The 16,681-nt window shown below is 46.8% G+C and overlaps 5 protein-coding genes across 9 annotated transcripts in view; 1 reads left to right on the forward strand and 4 right to left on the reverse strand.

The window, feature by feature from the left end:
• LOC136192874 (uncharacterized) overlaps nucleotides 1-2,712 on the reverse strand; it is a gene marked incomplete in the record, with an annotated part of 3,924 nt that extends 1,212 nt beyond the window's left edge. The window contains 4 exon segments of the mRNA XM_065981623.1: nucleotides 1-2,019; nucleotides 2,127-2,399; nucleotides 2,456-2,521; nucleotides 2,576-2,712. Coding sequence (XP_065837695.1) covers nucleotides 1-2,019; nucleotides 2,127-2,399; nucleotides 2,456-2,468 — 2,305 coding nt within the window.
• A 20-nt stretch (nucleotides 2,713-2,732) lies between these two features.
• LOC136192876 (uncharacterized) lies at nucleotides 2,733-5,008 on the reverse strand. Its single transcript, XM_065981625.1, has 2 exons — nucleotides 4,781-5,008; nucleotides 2,733-4,726 (listed from the first exon to the last, which is right to left on the reverse strand). The coding sequence occupies exons 1-2, from the start codon at nucleotides 4,971-4,973 to the stop codon at nucleotides 2,850-2,852; spliced, it is 2,070 nt and encodes a 689-aa protein (XP_065837697.1). The 5' UTR covers nucleotides 4,974-5,008; the 3' UTR covers nucleotides 2,733-2,849.
• A 61-nt stretch (nucleotides 5,009-5,069) lies between these two features.
• On the forward strand, nucleotides 5,070-6,687 carry LOC136192619 (uncharacterized). Of its 3 annotated transcripts, none has more exons than XM_065981271.1 (3): nucleotides 5,070-5,171; nucleotides 5,659-5,812; nucleotides 5,885-6,687. In XM_065981271.1, the coding sequence occupies exons 2-3, from the start codon at nucleotides 5,779-5,781 to the stop codon at nucleotides 6,598-6,600; spliced, it is 750 nt and encodes a 249-aa protein (XP_065837343.1). In that variant the 5' UTR covers nucleotides 5,070-5,171; nucleotides 5,659-5,778; the 3' UTR covers nucleotides 6,601-6,687. The 3 variants fall into 3 exon arrangements, with proteins under 3 accessions (XP_065837343.1, XP_065837341.1, XP_065837342.1); XM_065981269.1 differs by lacking the exon at nucleotides 5,070-5,171 and adding an exon at nucleotides 5,199-5,520 and having other exon boundaries at nucleotides 5,568-5,812; XM_065981270.1 differs by lacking the exon at nucleotides 5,070-5,171 and adding an exon at nucleotides 5,199-5,358.
• Nucleotides 6,688-10,235: 3,548 nt separating this feature from the next.
• LOC136193377 (tyrosine--tRNA ligase, cytoplasmic-like) lies at nucleotides 10,236-13,424 on the reverse strand. Of its 3 annotated transcripts, none has more exons than XM_065982267.1 (21): nucleotides 13,265-13,424; nucleotides 13,064-13,213; nucleotides 12,908-13,009; nucleotides 12,776-12,849; nucleotides 12,662-12,707; nucleotides 12,515-12,598; nucleotides 12,384-12,464; nucleotides 12,280-12,331; nucleotides 12,133-12,230; nucleotides 12,006-12,087; nucleotides 11,861-11,946; nucleotides 11,762-11,812; nucleotides 11,617-11,707; nucleotides 11,488-11,561; nucleotides 11,385-11,436; nucleotides 11,224-11,328; nucleotides 11,137-11,173; nucleotides 10,992-11,089; nucleotides 10,889-10,938; nucleotides 10,713-10,832; nucleotides 10,236-10,649 (listed from the first exon to the last, which is right to left on the reverse strand). In XM_065982267.1, the coding sequence occupies exons 1-20, from the start codon at nucleotides 13,370-13,372 to the stop codon at nucleotides 10,722-10,724; spliced, it is 1,632 nt and encodes a 543-aa protein (XP_065838339.1). In that variant the 5' UTR covers nucleotides 13,373-13,424; the 3' UTR covers nucleotides 10,236-10,649; nucleotides 10,713-10,721. The 3 variants fall into 3 exon arrangements, with proteins under 3 accessions (XP_065838339.1, XP_065838338.1, XP_065838337.1); XM_065982266.1 differs by having other exon boundaries at nucleotides 10,630-10,665; XM_065982265.1 differs by having other exon boundaries at nucleotides 10,630-10,832.
• On the reverse strand, nucleotides 13,421-16,267 carry LOC136193375 (U3 small nucleolar RNA-associated protein 14 homolog A-like). Its single transcript, XM_065982264.1, has 16 exons — nucleotides 16,138-16,267; nucleotides 16,027-16,088; nucleotides 15,898-15,973; nucleotides 15,789-15,847; nucleotides 15,667-15,734; nucleotides 15,538-15,614; nucleotides 15,418-15,480; nucleotides 15,288-15,365; nucleotides 15,153-15,236; nucleotides 14,965-15,096; nucleotides 14,818-14,912; nucleotides 14,652-14,760; nucleotides 14,522-14,599; nucleotides 14,113-14,466; nucleotides 13,850-14,053; nucleotides 13,421-13,798 (listed from the first exon to the last, which is right to left on the reverse strand). The coding sequence occupies exons 2-16, from the start codon at nucleotides 16,083-16,085 to the stop codon at nucleotides 13,493-13,495; spliced, it is 1,842 nt and encodes a 613-aa protein (XP_065838336.1). The 5' UTR covers nucleotides 16,086-16,088; nucleotides 16,138-16,267; the 3' UTR covers nucleotides 13,421-13,492.
• Nucleotides 16,268-16,681: the final 414 nt, after the last annotated feature.

Below are 16,681 nucleotides of genomic sequence, written 5' to 3' on the forward strand. Positions count from 1 at the left end.
AATCTCCTACGGAACGAAGGGAGTGGATGTTCAGCGTGGTCATGCCGTCGCTATTGTAGATATAGAAGTACTGGCCCACCGTTTGGAGATTCGGAGCGAGCAGGGTGGCGAGTTGGCGATTGTGATAGAGAAGAAAGTAGCCGGTGACACTTCGCAGACTACTCAAGTCGAGATTTTTCAACTGATCGTTATTATTCAAATTGAAATAGCCGCCAACCGTTTCGAGCGACGACAAATCCATTTCTTCGAGATTGTCGCAATTGTACATGTAGAAATTACCGGTGACGTTGTACAATGCCGGAGCGATCATCGTCTTGAGCGGTCGACTGAGATAGACGTGAAAATAGCTGCTAACCGTTGTCAGACTCGTCAAATTCAAGTGAGTCAGCTTGTCGTTGTTATTCAGATTGAAAAAGCCGTCGACGAAGGTGAGTTGAGAGAGGTCGAGAACGGCGAGATTGTCGCTGTTGTACACGTAAAACTGACCGCCGACTCTTTGCAACGACCGCAAATCAAGTACGGCCAGTTCCCTGTTTTCGTAGAACTGCAAGTAAAAAGAGACGTTAAGCAGAGACGACAGGTCGACTTGTCGAATGCGATTGTTGTGATAAAAGTACAGAAATCCGTCGACCGTTTCCAACGACGACAGATCCATGCTCTGCAACTGGTCGCTGTCGTGAATATAGAAATTGCCGCCGACGTTGACGAGCGACGGCATCTTCAAGTAGCCCAGCACTTTATTCCTGTACATGTGCACGTAGGAAGAAACGTTCCATAACGACGTGAAATCCAACGACGTCAGTCTATTGTTGTCGTTGAAATTCAAATAGCCGCCGACAGTCAGCAGGTTGCCGGCGTCCACCTCGGAGAGACGATCATTATTATAGCAATAGAAATTACCACCAATGTGCTGTATGGACTGGAATCGAAGAATCTGAAGCTGACGGTTATTATACACTGTCACGGCGCGCTCGACAGTCTCGACAGCTGAGAGATCGACGACACTCAAAACAGGGTTATCCGTAATGTAGACGTAGTCACCAATGGTTCTTAGTTGAGGTGCACGAACCTCCTGCAAGGCCAAGTTTCTCAAAAAGTAGAAATACCCGCCAATGCTTTGAAGATTGCTCAGCCCATTGGCGTTCTGAAGGCGACGATTCTGATAGAAGTAGACGTTGCCTCCTACGGATCGACACTTGGCCAGTCCATCGACGTTCAGAAGGGCGTCGTTTCCAGTAAAGTATAGATAGTCCTGAACCTCTTGAACTGATTTGAGACCGTCAACGTTTTCCAATTGATCATTTTCTCGCACGTAGACGTAGCCTCCCACGTACGTCAGTTTCGATAGTCCATCAATATTTTTAAGTCTGTTGTTGCTGTAGAGATACAGGTTTCCTTTGATATTTTCCACTGAGGCTAAGCCGTCAAGATTCTCCAGCAGGTCGTTGAAGTGAACAGCGAGATTTCCGCCAACGAACGTCAGTGATCTTAGTCCATCCAACGTTGTGAGAGTAGGATTGCCGCGAATGACAAGGTCCCCGTTGACACGATGAATGTTCTTCAGGTGATCAATGTTCGTCAAACGGGTGTTCTGAATAACTAGGCTGCCCATGACAGCGACGACTCCGGCGAGTTGAGCTTCGTCGCGATCAATATTGATTGTCAGATCGCCTGGAACGACTCGACCAGCAGAACACGTTCTTCCAAGGATGCTTTCGTATGACACTTGGCAAGAGAGGTTAGCTACGTGATCCGTTAAGGTTTCCACCTTGGCTGCTGTAGACTTAACTACAGTCAAATTTGCAGTAAGAGCAGCTACGTGGTCCGTCAAGGACTGAAACTTAGCTGCTGCGGACTCAACTACGCTCAAATTTGCTGAAAGAGCAACAATTGTGTTTTGAAGGTTTATAACTTTCTCTTGAAGATCAAGAACGTGGACGTCCATTTCTGCTTGAATCTGGGTCTGAGCGGTGGCTACTTCCTTGATTTCCTGTCTATTCTCCATTACGTCTGGGTGATCTAGAGACAAAGAATGTCAGAAGTGCAATCACATAAAGAACAGTTAGGTAGACAAAAAGCAGCGCAGTTCGAAGTCCGCGCAACAACACTATACATATCAAATTTACCAGTGGACTGAGTAGAGCCAATTTTTCCAGCGGCCAAAAGTCCCACGAGGACGCAAGCAAAGATTGCTACACAAATGGCGACCAGCGCGACATACGAAGCATGTCGTTCTATGCACGATCGTTTCTCCGGTGCAAAAACGTATCTGCCTTGCCTTGGAGGTCCATCTTCGTCGAACAAGCTGGGTCTCGATCTGGTTGGAGACGGCAAGTCATAGTCTCCTTCCATTCCTTCATACACAGGATTTTGAAATCCAGAAGACGTCGCAGGTTCTTCTAAGCATAGGAGAATACGCTACAAAAGGAAGAGAGAACGACATCGGGTACCGTACCAGGCCGACTCATTCCTGATGTCTATCTGGGGCACACGTGAACAGACCAGCTCCAACGCACGTTTTCTTCATAAACAAACGTCACAAGCAAGGCGTGTGTGCACACAGTACTGTACTCACTCCTTAGGCTTTGCTTGCAGAACTGTAGCGAAGGACGAACAATGTCCTTCGCAGACAGCGGACAGGACGAGTTAAAGGTGTCCTTTGACGAGCCAGACGACTCATTTACCCCACGTGAGATCACGTCGTGATACACTAGATAGAAATCAAAGGAAAGTCCCTGGGTGACGTAGTCCATTACAGCTCTAAAGAAGGAAGCAAAAAATCAGCAGAAAAATAACGATGAAAAGAAAAGAGAGTAGAAAATAGGCAGAAAAAGTAAAGCATACCGCGGCTACATCAGCAGTTTAGCCAAAAGACCCCCAATAACAGGACGAGCCACGAAGCCTTTACGCTTGGCAGTAGACGTAAAGTACCAATCCGTAAATGCCACTCTGTCGGGAGTCTCATTGGCAAATCGATAAACGGCATTGACGATCATTTCAAACTGATCCTGATCGCACATCGCCGCCGCCCACATCAACCAGTCCGTCTTGGTAAAATCCGATCGATTATCCAACGGTATGCCGTAGGCATTCATCTTGGACAGATAATAGGCGCAATCTGTCCGATAAACAGACTCGGGAAAGACGTTCAGGCCGAGCACGCGATGATACATGAGATTGTATTTGAGAGACCACGTGTTGGGAAGCGTGTACTGGAGTCGATAATGATTCCCGTCGCTCGCGTTTGCCATCCAATAGGAAACGTAGCCGGCCACGTGAGACGAGTAATTCTTAGCGGCGTCCCTTTGACCGTCCATGTCGAGAATGTATGCCAACGCTGATAGGCCGACTATTCCTTTCGCCGCTAAATTCACGTTGTGAGGCGACGGCCCTTCGAAGTCGTCCGTGCACAACTGATTGCCAGGATCGGGAAGGGTGGATACGAGAAAATCGCCCCACGTCATGAGAACCTTCCAATATTTGGATAAATAGTTAACGTTGCCTTGCTTTTTCGCCAAGGCAGCCAACATGATCAATATATTCCCCGACTCTTCCATGGGCATTTGCTCCTGATGATTCGGCTGGATATCGCACACGGGCCAGTGACCCAAATGATGAGGAGCCCACGCCAAATTGTACGGAACCTTCATGCCGTACGTCCCCGTCTCGTTGTTCGCGTAGGCCAAGAGAGGAAGCAAGCACAGGCGAAGGGATTCGGGAAAGGAGAGCACGAAAAGCGGCGACGCGGGAAAGAGAACGTCGACCGTGCTCACGTCGCCGTCGCTGGATATCTCCTTGAGAAAAGCCCACGGCGCTTTCAGCTTGTCGTTCCACACGTAAATCGTTCCGCCCGTCGCCTGTCGCCACGCCAACGAAGCAATCGCCGTGTAATTCGCTCCGCCCGCTTTCATCATAGCCGACGTCATGACGGCGTCGAACGAGGAACAATTTTCGATTATGACGTCACGCTGAGAGTTGACGTGCGTCAACATGGCGCCAACGTTGTTATTATACATGTGACGCCACAGAGGAGCCATGGAGTCGCCGAAGTACTTCATGGAATAGACCTGATCATAGGCAATAGTGAGTGTCTTTGTAATAGTCTGCTTTGGCTGAATCGAGCCGAGCGACCAAGCCACTGCCAACACTGGCCAATTGTCACTGCAGGCGCGCGGCGGGGTGTCGTCCTTTGACGGGAAAGCTGTTCCCTTAGCGAAACTGCCTCGTGCTGCAACATCTGACGTCACAACTGTGGACACCGTACTGTCAGTTTGCACCGATACATACCAATAGCCCCAGTCGATTCGATCGCTGCCCTGAGCTAGATAAGCCTGCTTCGTCGTGCCAACGGAGAGCGTAGTGTAACCTGGCACATTTGCTTGGGTGCGTGACCACGTGATTTCTTCATCACCATTAGTGATAGCGGGCTCGCCACTATTGTCATAATAGAGTTCGACTTGGTGTGAGTGACCGTCTAGGCTTGAGATTTTGTACGTAAGAAACGTGATTGGAAGATAGCTGGCTATATCGGGCGATTCATTAGGCAGGGGATATGCTGGAGTGCTGAATGTGAGTTCCAGTTGAATGCCGTCTTGTTGAAAAACGTACACTGTCTGAGTTGGATAGACCTTGAGGTCAGTTTGAGTGACGTTTGGTATTGTTGCAACTGATAGAACGCTGGAGGGTCCCATATAACGATATGTTTTGTTGTCAACGCGAATTAGGCCTAGAGAATTCGGTCACGTGACTTTTGATAAAAGACAGCTTCTGTGCACTTCACCTGCCAATCCTATTATTCCACCGCTCCAGTGGGTAGGAAATGCGTCGTACAGATGATCAGCTGCCGACCAAATGCTGATGTATGGGTTGTTTACCACAAGTGGGACCGCCGGTGGTCGAAACGAAGGCACTTCGCCAACAGCCAGTGCCCAAAATGCAACGCACGTCAATAAGAAGGTCGGAAATTGTCTCATTCCGGGAGAAACTGCCGTGTCGGATCGCTTCACTGCACGTGATGACCTGTGGACCCGTACCTAGCACTCCCCTTCGCGCGAAAGACGCAGTATAGACCTGCATCTCCTGCAGCATAGATGCCTGCAGCATAGATACTATGGTAGCAGGGACACAATTCTTCGAGAGGAGTTTGCGACAGACGTGCATCTGCAGAAGAGGTTGGACGGACTACAGTACAATAAGTTATATGTGAACCCAAAATCGAGACTTGGCGCTCACTCACTCGTGCGCTAACGCTGTTTTAAATTATGCTAATAGTATAGTAATCCCGTCGCAAAAGAGTAAAGGGCGTGGCCAGACGTATGCCCCCTGTCTCTCAACCAACGGCTCTGGTTCAGACTAAGGGTGAGATCATAGTGAAAAGAGCTTCCTTTGTGCTGATTCCTAATGGTATAAACGCTAATGAATGCGATTAGGCTTTTCTGACCAAACCTTGACTCTCGAAATTTCTTGGCACGGACGAGGAACCGCAAACCGCAGTCAAGTGTTGATTGCTCTTTGCTTCAAGTTCGCGCTAATTAAGCTAGCTCTTTTGTGACTAAACGTAGGAATAGTAGACTTCAATTGACTGCTGGCAATCAGACTAAACTTCTAAATGGCGGTTCAGTACTCACAAGTTTCAGAGCTCACGCTAACTTTGTACAGATCTGCAGCTCCACCGCGGCTCGTGTCTGCGGGAACCTTGTTATTCACACCAAACAGTCGAGTGTTGATAAGTCGTATACGCTACAGTAGCGGTGAGATTGCGAGGCGAGCTCTGACAAAATGAACAGCGACGAGCCAATGACTACTCCAAGCGGTAACGAGAGTTCCACAAAACGACCTGACAGTGCACTCAATGAGCTTAATTAATATTATTATAATCCTGTAGGTAAACAATTTCCTCTGCCGACAAAAATTGACTTGAACGTCGGCGGTACGAAGTACGCGACAAGTCTAAGCACACTCACCAGAAGCCAACCGAATTCAATGCTCGCAGCTATGTTCAGTGGAAGGCACAACATAGAAATAGACAACGAAGGAGCCGTGTTCATCGATCGAGATGGGCCGTCGTTCGCTTACGTCCTCAGCTATCTTCGCAATGCCGCGTCGATTGGCGATCGATTGCCACGAGAACGTCACGTATTGCACCAACTTCTCAAAGAAGCCGACTACTACCAGCTTCCGGAAATGAAGGTGGCCGTTTACGCAGCCATCAATTGCATGGAGAAGGAGAGAATTACTAAGGCATGGGTGTTCAACCCTAAGCGCGTCGTGACGACTCCAATAGATGCCGCGTTTCTCGATTTGAGAGATGTCAATTTTGGCAAAGCCGTCTTTTTGCACAAATTTTGTCTGCACGAGTGCGATGCAGAGGGAGTTTCGTTTCAGGATTCCGTCTTCGAAAGCGAGGTCACTTTCAGTTCCACAAACTTGACCAAGGCGAATTTTAGAAAATGCAAGTTCAAAAGGAGGGTCGTATTCTCGGGTTCAACAAATTTAGACGAAGTGATATTCAGCTCATGCGTATTCAACGAAGGAAAAGACATTGAAAAGAGCTGCAGCCAACAAGATATAATCTGGAACGACTACAGCAACGTGTATTAAAAAACCACAGAACAAAATCCTAATTAATTACTCGAAATCGTATATTCACACAAGTTTATGTGTTACCTGTAAAAATAAAATTTGGGGCCCGGCTGACGTGAGATTGCGCAACTGCTTGACTAGACCAATTTACGGGGTGGGAACCTAAAGAAGACACGCCAAAAGTCAAAGATGCTAAAATGGCAGCTCAGGCTGCCGTCGAACCACGAAAAAGCAGCATGCATGGTTTAGGAATTCAGTGTCACATGGCTTTCTATGTTACAGCAACACTACTGACGGGGAAGTGAGGGTCCGACAAAGCTAATGAAAGCCGCTCTAAAGTTACTAAGTAAGTCTCCTTTGATGATCTAACTCCTTAGTCTAGCCCGTATATTTTTTTTCCGGGTCTCATCCGCGCGCACACACAAGGAACGGTACGTACGGAAGCGAGGGTTTTAGAGACCCGAATTCCGTATTTCCCAACACTAAAACACGGCCTCCGGTGCTTAGACACCTTATAAAGATCATGTCAGACGCTTTGCTCGAGCATCTTCAACACAATGAAATATCTTCTTTACGCAACGACGTGTTTGGCAGTGGTGACGGTCCAGGTGTCACTCTCTCAGAGCGTAACAAAGCCTACGGCTCCCTGTTGTGCCGCACAGCCTGGGAGAGATGGGAGAGATGGACGAGACGGACTTCCAGGACCTCCTGGAGAGCGTGGCCCTGCAGGAGGTACACCAGGACCTGAAGGACCTTCTGGTGCTCAAGGAAAGCAAGGGTCTCCTGGCCATCCAGGAGAGCGTGGCCCTCCAGGCCCTCCAGGTACTATTCAAGAAGAACCTCCCTACAGCTTTCATTTGCTGATAAGTCCCGACGACATCAAGTACAAAAGGCACGGGGAGAAGATTCGCTTTTACAAAACCGTGACTCCTTCAATTGGGAAGTCAATTTCGTTTAATAAAGGCAACACGAAGTTTCATCGATTGATGCAAGTAACTCTAGCTGAGCCAAATACGTTGAACGACTCAGCTCAATATATTGCAACAGCTAAAATATCACATCGAAATCCTGTGTCAGTAAGAACTGACATGGACATCTACGTCACTGTGTCTGACGGCGTTTCCGTCGTGGGTTACGTTATTGTTGATGAATCAAATAGGGCGAGTCTTGCTCCAATGGGGGCATGTGAAGGACTCAGTACAGGAGTACATTTTACAAATCTGGCGTGTGGTTATGGTCGGTTTCCTGGAAAGACCAGATTCTCACCCTATCATACAGTGCAAGTGCAATTCAGTGCAAGTAATACAGCATTTGGAATAGGAGAAACCATTTCCGAAGTGCCCATAATTCACCCCCATCAGTTTTCTAAATCATTGAAACCAGCACGGGGAATTTTCTTGGACCTTTACGGTGACGACGACCCGGGAGAGATTTATAATATCGATTTCATAGATGTGAAACTTGAAAAAGAGACATAGAAACGTTGTGAATGTAATATTGCTTTTAGTACTGTAGAACAGTTGTAGCAAACCATTTCACTATTGATGTCTTTTTTGTTATAAAAACATTCTATTGGCGCAGCAGAGAGACTAACGCGAATCTTCTGAACACACAAGAGGAGCAGGAAGTACAGTCGTAATTACCATTTGTAAATCTGAGTGACACTGCTGTCATATAATTAAGGTTTGGCAAGTTGAAGTCAGTGATCTTCGAATTCTAACTGGAACGGGACACACCAAAATGTTTAGGGACCGGAGTGCTTGATAGGAACGCCCAATTCTTTGGCAGTCATTCTAACTCAAACTACGAATATACTACTCTAGTTGGAGTAGATGCCGATTGTCACCACTTAGTGAATGAGTGCAAGCAATTTCTTGGCTGTCTCTTTTCTGCTGTAGCCTTCCTGCCCTTTCTGTAGCCGAAACAAGGCGAAACGCCGAACACAATACGTGTAGTACTTAACGCACGCTAGGCAACATGAGCGAAGCAGAGGCTCTCGCTGCTCAAAGGAGAAGCGAAGCAAGGCGAAGGCGAATCTTACAGAATGCTGGAAATCGATTGGATTATTTACGGGGTGAGAAACTTTCGTCAAAATTTGACGCCGAAGTCAAAGAAATCGCGGAGAACTGCAGCGAGCTGCCTTCGAGCCACGAACCTGAACCAGAACCCGAAGCCGAGCAGAAAACAGAGTCTGTTTTACCAGAGAAAAGTTCACCGCCAATGTACTACACTCTAAATCCGGTCGTCCAAGTGTTGCTACCGTTCCTGATTGGCCTCATGTACCATTTAGTCAAGGATCACGGCGACTTATTAGCATCAGCTGGAATTCGACCAGCATGGTTTGGGAAATCAGTGACGTACGGCTTTCTTGTGGCCTACATTCCAGCAATACTACTCGCCAAATTCACGCCGATGGCGACGATGCACACCAGTCTGGGATGGGCGAAGAACGTGGCATTCTACGCACTGTACTTGCTGGGAACTCCAACTTCTGTGACGCTCATTTTGATTCGGATTACGATTTTTCTTTACCAGCTATTGAGTGGCCTAATGGTAACTCTTTGTGTGTACTTTCTTCTTCACGGCCTGGACAATTGACCTGTAGGTAGACTGTTGTAGTACATTATCAATAATAGGTGCTAAATCACTTTCACGCCCCCTCGACGGCCCGTCTCTCTTTCTAAATGCCACTTATTTTGTAAACATCAAGGTATTTGCCGCGTTCAACCCAGTCTTGAGGATGTCCGCGTTGTTTTTCGTGCGGAAGCGAGGGTATTAGACCCGGATTCCGTATTTCTCAAGTTTAAAACACGGTCCCCGGGACTTAGACACCTTATAAAGGTCACATCAGACGCTTTGTTTGAGCATCTTCAACACAATGAAATATTTTGTTTACGCAACGACGTATTTGGCACTTTTGACTGTCCAATTGTCACTCTCTCAGAGCATAACCAAGCCAACAGCTCCCTGTTGTGTCGCGCAGCCTGGTCGAGATGGGAGAGATGGACGAGACGGAGTTGCAGGACCTTCTGGAGAGCGTGGTCCTGCAGGTACGCGAGGACCTGAAGGTCCTTCTGGTGCACCAGGAAAGCAAGGCCCTTCTGGGGAACGTGGCCCTCCAGGAGCGCAAGGACCTCCAGGTACAAAAGGAGAATCTCCTTTCAGCTTTCATTTGCTGATAAGTCCTGACGACATCAAGTACAACAGACATGGAGGGAGGATTCGCTTCTATGAAACTCCTTCAGTTGGCGCGTCAATTTCTTTTGGTACTGGCACGACAAGGTTTCATCGATTGATGCGAGTGACTTTAGCTGAGCCGAACATGCTCAACGACTCTGCTCAATACATTGCCACGGCAAAAATCTCACATCGACATCCAAAGTCAGTGACAAGCGACATGGACCTCCGTCTCGTTGTGTCTGACGGTATTTCCGCTGTGGGTTACGAAATTCTCGATGAAGAAAACAGGCAGGCTCAGCCTCCACTGATGGCGTGTGAAGGACTTAGCAGCACAGAAGTACTTACGAATTTAAAAACCTCTTCTGGTCAGAATCCTGGAAAAATCAAATACTCACCATATCATACAATGCAAGTACAATTCAGTGGCAACCAAAGAGCGTTTGGAATAGGAAAAGCGGTTTCTAACTTGCATTTTATTCACGCCTATCAGTTTTCTAGATCATTGAAACCAAAAAGAGGAATTTTCTTGGACCTTTACCGTGATCACCCACCAGAGAATTACATAATTGATTTCATAGAAGTGACGCTTGAAAGAGAGAGTGACTGAGACTTAGAGATTTGGAGACTCTCTGTTGAAAAGTAGCATTGCCACTTTTGTCGTCGTCTTTTTTGCTACTGAACAGTGTGCGGCAGAGATTAATGAAAATCTTCTGAGCACAAGAGGAGCAAAAAGTAGAGTCACCGCAGCCATTACAATCTGCTTGGTGCTGCCGTCATGGTCATGGGGTCTGAGATAGCCTAGGAATGCCAACTTCCACCTCGGTTGGTTTGGCCAATGATTGAGTAGCCTAGCAGTGATCCTGCGTGTGCCTTTTTACCTTCACGGTCTAAACAATTCGCTTGCTACAGAAGAAAACTCCAATTTCGAACAGACCAGCAACACCATTTACTTTCTCAAATCACTTCACTTTTGCCTGTTTGAGCGTGGCCGCTCTCACAACACCGTGTTGTGTGAGAAGCGTCTTTCCCTTGTAGGTAGCTACGCACTCGTCCGACGTTGTCAAATCCGGCTGGTTTCAGAAATGAATTGGTCAACCCAAACGACACAACCTAGCCCAGTACTTACCTGAATCGTTTCAAAAACTTTCTTTTTCGGATTCAGCACCTCATCGGGCTCTAAAAATCAACGGCTTGCAGAAAACGCAGCTTCTCTGTTTAAAATTATTTACTTCCGCATGTAGCATGCTCGTAGCCCTCAGCTTGGACGATGTCACCTGCCTTGCACTCGCTAGGTGGCCTCAAAGGCTCAACAATAGTATGCTCAGCACTAGATACAAAGTCCAGACACATACAATCAAAGAAAAGATGCTTTACTTTGATGCAGCCAGCAGCATAGCATGTGACTTAATTCCTGACAAAAAGAAATAAAAAAAACATCATTGGTGTGATGTGACGTTTTACCTCGCATTCCTACAGGCTTCATATTGCACACCATGATGACCTTGGATCCACGTAGTTCTTCCAAGGGAACGAGCCCAACTAGTCCACTCACCACGGTGCGAGGCTCTTAGTGGGCCACGTCAGAAGACTTTAAGAATATACAACGTCGATATCCTCAATACCTGCTTCTCCAACATCGATTTTTTCCACGTATAACGTATCGGCATCAGGGTGCTATGTCCATAAAATGTTCAACTATAGTACAGCTGGCTTGCCAGTTCGCACCTTCTCAGCGGAAGTGATAATTCCTACTTTGAGATCAAGTCTTGATATGTCAATCGGTCGGTCGTCTTTTGGTTCTAGTATGTGCAACATTGTGAAATCATTTGGTAGAGCTCTGATTTGTGTACTTACTAGACGTGCTCTTTTCTTTGCTGGGATAGGCATCAGCTGTCAATTTCATTAATTCCGGAGATTGAAACTTCCTTCTCACTGGCTCCATGAGCTAGAAACCAAAGTAACAACCTAAACGCGTTGGAATACATTTGTATAACTGTACGTCATTCAGAGCAGTAGCAACAGCGTTTTTCAAGTCCAGAGGAAAGATTTCCTATGACAGGATTATCCAATAGTACAGGCAAACAACCTCCCATTGTACCTGTTTAGCATATGCCTCTTCCAGTTTGGTGTAGTCATCATAAGACACACAGCCTCCATGTTTCTCATCCCTTTCAATCACAAAGGCTAGAAAGTAAGATTATATGAAACTCCTTTAAGGCACAACGTATTGCTGCTACACGCACCCTTGTCTAGTAGAGGAAACATGACATACTTCGCAAATGCAAGTATACCGTTTTCAGTGATATTTCCAGGCTCACAAAAGGCCTATGTAAGATCAATTTAATTAGAAAATCCGTTTCTATTACTAACCTTTTTCAGTTTTTTCTTCACAGCAGAGACACCATCCAGCATGTCAATTTTTGAATCTGGGTCAGATGCACTCATTTTGGTTCCAGTTAGACCCGGCACTGCAAAGATGCCATAGTCTCATAATAGGATATCTCTTGCCAGTCTAACCCATTGGATTCATCAAGTGAATTCTCTTCTTGTAGCCCATAACGGGAAGGTACTGAAAGAAAGATCAATACTCTCAATAGGTATCTGTGCAGAGTAGTGCATACCTTCTCAGCAAATGTAAAGATTTTTCTTTGATCGACTCCACCAAATTGAGCATCAACGTCCAGATAATGCTCATCCAACGCCTAAAAAAAGTTAAGAACACCACAGCAGCCGTCAAATGAAACAGAGAGACCTGAAGGCCTGGATAGAGCAATCCACTCAGCAGAGGATGCTGCACCTGCTTCACAACTTCAGCCCCAGCCTTTTTTGCATCGTGCTAGTAGAGAAGAAACGAATTCGTCGTCAACAGGGACAGATAATATATAAATCGGTCATTCACTTCAGTGACAACAGATGCCATTCTGTACACGTCCAATGTGTACTTCCTATAACAAAACAAAGCCACGTCAAAAAAAATACTCGCAGGCCCCCCACGCAACAAAAGTGAACGTACTGACTCAATTGGTAGTCCGTGCCCTTGACAAAATTCAGCCTATCCAAAGGCACGCCCAGACTTTCAAGCATACCCTTGTATACGATAATGAGTAAAAATACTCCTCCCAAGAGAAGAGCCTCATCGACTCACCTTGATGATATTCTCGTAATATTTCACGCGCAACTCGAGCAAATCCCACGGAGCCTTCATATTATCGAGATAAGCGTGCAAATCGGCGAACAAGATGACGACCTATTTGATTAGATCGTCGAAAAAAACCGAGCTCTTCTTCGAACGCTTCCTTACCTCGCATCCCGCGCGCAGGAAGTCGGCTATTTTGCTCATTGGGACGAAATAGGCCACGTGGGGTCGACCGGTCGTCGCCGTGCCCCAGTAGATTCTTACGTTCTTTCCGCTCTTGAGCAGCTCGCGAAGTCGCTCCTCGCCGATCACCTCCTACGGCGAAGCGTCGAGAAGCGGAAGAAGGAAGTCGCGCGAGCGGTTTACCTGCAAGTTGCGAGTAATTAGCTCCACTTTTTCGTCCACTGACGTCGCGATGCCGAAGCGGACGGGCGGAGCGACGTATTGGCGTGCCGGCGAGTCGGTTGAGCTCATCTTCTCACTCTACGAAGGCGAGGAAGGTACAGTAGAAAAAAACACGTGCGCATGCGGAGGTGTATACATTATTCCGGTCACACGTGATCCATTATAAACCATTTTACGTTCTGATTCTTATTAGACCGTAGTAAGGAGGACATCCTCTTTAATTTTCTGCTTCTGCAATGTTTCGTCTTGATGATTTCCTTTTTTCCGTTTCCTCGACCTCCTTTGTCTCTCTTTCTTCTGATCATTTATTTCTATTTTGGCTGCCTTCGCCTTTCCCTTCTCCATCGGGCCAATAACCGTCCCCATCAGGGTCTCGACGCGAGGTTTGATGTTTTCATGAAACGTCACCGCCGTATTCCAATGTTGACCAACGGGAGCGCAGAGGGACCTCTCCAGTTGCTCGCGAGACGTATAAGGAAACGGCAGTTCAGAAATCTAAAAGCAGAAATAAAGAATGAAAATTACGCAAACGATTAATTAACCCACCGCGTGCTTTTTCATCTTCTTGTTTGATTCCTCTCGTATAATTACGTGTGGCAAACGACTGTCCTGTCTCGGCTCCGTATCCGGCGCTTTTTTGACGATTTTCTTATCGACCGATTTCTTCGCGGGAGTCGTGCCAGGTCCTCCCCAGGCACCCCATCCAGGAAGAGTCAGATCCACCTCCTTTGGCTGTTGTTCATCGATATCCTGTAAAAGTACAAATAATCAAGTCTCACAAAGAAAACTTTCTCTGCTATAAAACTCACGTCCTCTTTGTCTTTGACAAATTGCTCCACGACGTCGTCGTTGGCAAAGGCTTCTTCAATAACGTTGACCATGCTTTCCTCCGTTTCTTCGTCGTCCGATTCGATTGCAGCCAAAACTTTGGAGGGATCGAGCAGAGTTGCGTCAGGCTGCGCAGACGACGACTCCTTTGCCGTCGATTTGTTGGTGATCTTGGCCTCTCCGGTTAGCCAGACATTAGTCGAATCAAAGACATCAACGTCCACGCCATCGCGCTTCTCGTCGTTTTCACTTTCGACCGTTTCCGTCACCTTTGGAATTACTTTGCGACTTAGTTCCTTTCCGAGTTTCACCTGCTCACTGATCGCCTTTCGAATCTGCACACAAAAGAATAATCCCAAAACAGGGCAACTATTTGCTACAATTGATTACGCCAGGATCCTTTTGCCCTCGCGTGAGAACGCTTCTAGCCCATTTCGACTTATTGTGATGTCTCAACGTCATTCGTTCCTAGACGTTTGCAAGTCGTTAGAAGAAAAAAAGGAGACAAGCACATATGCACCTTGACTCTTATAGCCTCCGCTCTCTCCACTTCGCTCTCGGGTATCGACTCGTTCTCGACCATTTTCTCCGCAGCGCGAACGTTTGCACGCTTCTTCAAACGATGAAACCTATAGGAGGAGTTGCGACGTAGCACTATCTAGGATAAATTGTCCCATGCTTTCTACTTCTTGCTCTTTATTTTATTCTGACGACGACTCTTTCGCTCGTAGAACGACTGAAGCGCTCGCATCTTCTGCAATTCGTGTCGACGCTCCATGGCCTGAATCGACCGCGTGAAAATTTTTTCTCGCATACTGTCGACAATTAGAAACCTTTTCTAAGTCCATTGCTTTCAAGGCTTTCTCTTCCGCTTCGGTCAGAGCCTTTTTCTTGCTACTCAGATTGTGCTGAGAACCCGGTCCTTGAATAAGAGCGGTGATCTCCTTTTCCAGAGACGTAGTAGGCTAAAGGGAAAAATAAAAAAATCGTCTTGAAGGATGGACGCGGCAAAAGTGCGTACTTTCATTTGGAATGATGCAAGTCCTGTCGACGGTAGAGAGACAATCAACCGCTCTTCCTTTCGCGGAAATTCCAAATGCTCGGCCTTATCCAGATCAAATTATATTTTCAGAACTACAGATTCGTGTATTATTACTTCGCGATTTTTCTTCACAATTTCTTGCCATCGTCCGACTTCCTGCGACGCTTCAGCATACGCTACACCGCGTTGAACCTAACAGAGATCTATTCGTAGTAGAGAATCCTCTTTTGAATATATCAAATACCCTTTCCATTTGAGGCTTGGGTAGTGGCGGTTGAATTGATTTTCCTCCCTTCTCTACTCTAGCCTACAGTAGGTAAGACACATATAAAGCCACGTACACTTTGCCATAAGATGCTTGTACAATTTTTTTCTTTAGCGCTCCAGCACTGGCAGACGGTTTCAAGCCTCCAACCAGATCACCCAAATATACCTTATCATCTGCACACAACTAAAGTTAGTGACGCCCCCATTTATTTTAGATCGCTGTTACCTCCTTTTGGGTTCAAGTGCACTTCTGACACAGTAGAACTTGGCTCAGTCCTGATATCCTTCTTTTTCCTGACAGCAATCGCGCTTCGATTTAATTAATTAATTAAATTAAAACGTCACAACTTTTTTCCCTTGTCCAATTTCGTTATTATTTGAAGCAATTTCCCGTGGCTTTCATCGTCCTAAAGTACCAATCAGTTTTCTTTCGTCGAATGCAGTAAATGTACGGTACCTGTTCTTCGTCTTCTTCGCTCGTGATGATTTCAGTGTCACTGACATTGTCTTCGTCGCTGCGTTCAGCAATCGAGCTAAGATCGCCGTTAAAATCTGCCAAGAGAAAAGAGAAGCCACTGTAGAGCACCTCTTTCGCCGTGGCTTGGAATGCTTCGGTCCTTTCAACTTTTTCTTTCGAAGTTTCATTGTCTAAAGCCCAAATTCCATGTAGCCTAATGCAATCCTAAGCTCCACGTACCTTTTTACGGAGAGCGAAACGTCTCCACACTTCTGAGCCTTTTAGCGTGCGCTAGTCCAAAGTTCAATGAACGCGTTTCGACGTCTGAGCGCCTGTTCGTTTCTTCTACGGCCTTCTAACGGCGTTACACTACGTCGGCGTGATTTAGCAATCAATCACCCGGCGATGCATCTGTCGAAATGGAACAGATTCGTGTTTCGCGTGACGCGCATGGTGAAACCGGGCGATCCCGTCCCGCAAGAGGCGACGTACGTATGCCAAGTAGTGTCGTTATAAAGGAAAACGTCTTTGACGTAGCGTCGACACAATCGACAAAGCCCAATCCCGCTTTCGCATCGGATTGATGATCGTGATGATGGGCGTGACATTGGTCGGCTCCGTCGTCGCCGCGGCAATGGGACGTCGAGATCGACGCAATCGACGCGGTTTTATCGCCGATAGAAATCGCGCTCGACACGACGAATATCAAGAGCAGAATAAGTAGCGAGAGAAATTAGGGATAGAGGGGGTTGCTTAGCGACGACAGTAAATATCTCGTCACCTT

Source organism: Oscarella lobularis, chromosome 11, assembly GCF_947507565.1.
Source record: "Oscarella lobularis chromosome 11, ooOscLobu1.1, whole genome shotgun sequence".
NCBI classification, from domain to species: domain Eukaryota; kingdom Metazoa; phylum Porifera; class Homoscleromorpha; order Homosclerophorida; family Oscarellidae; genus Oscarella; species Oscarella lobularis.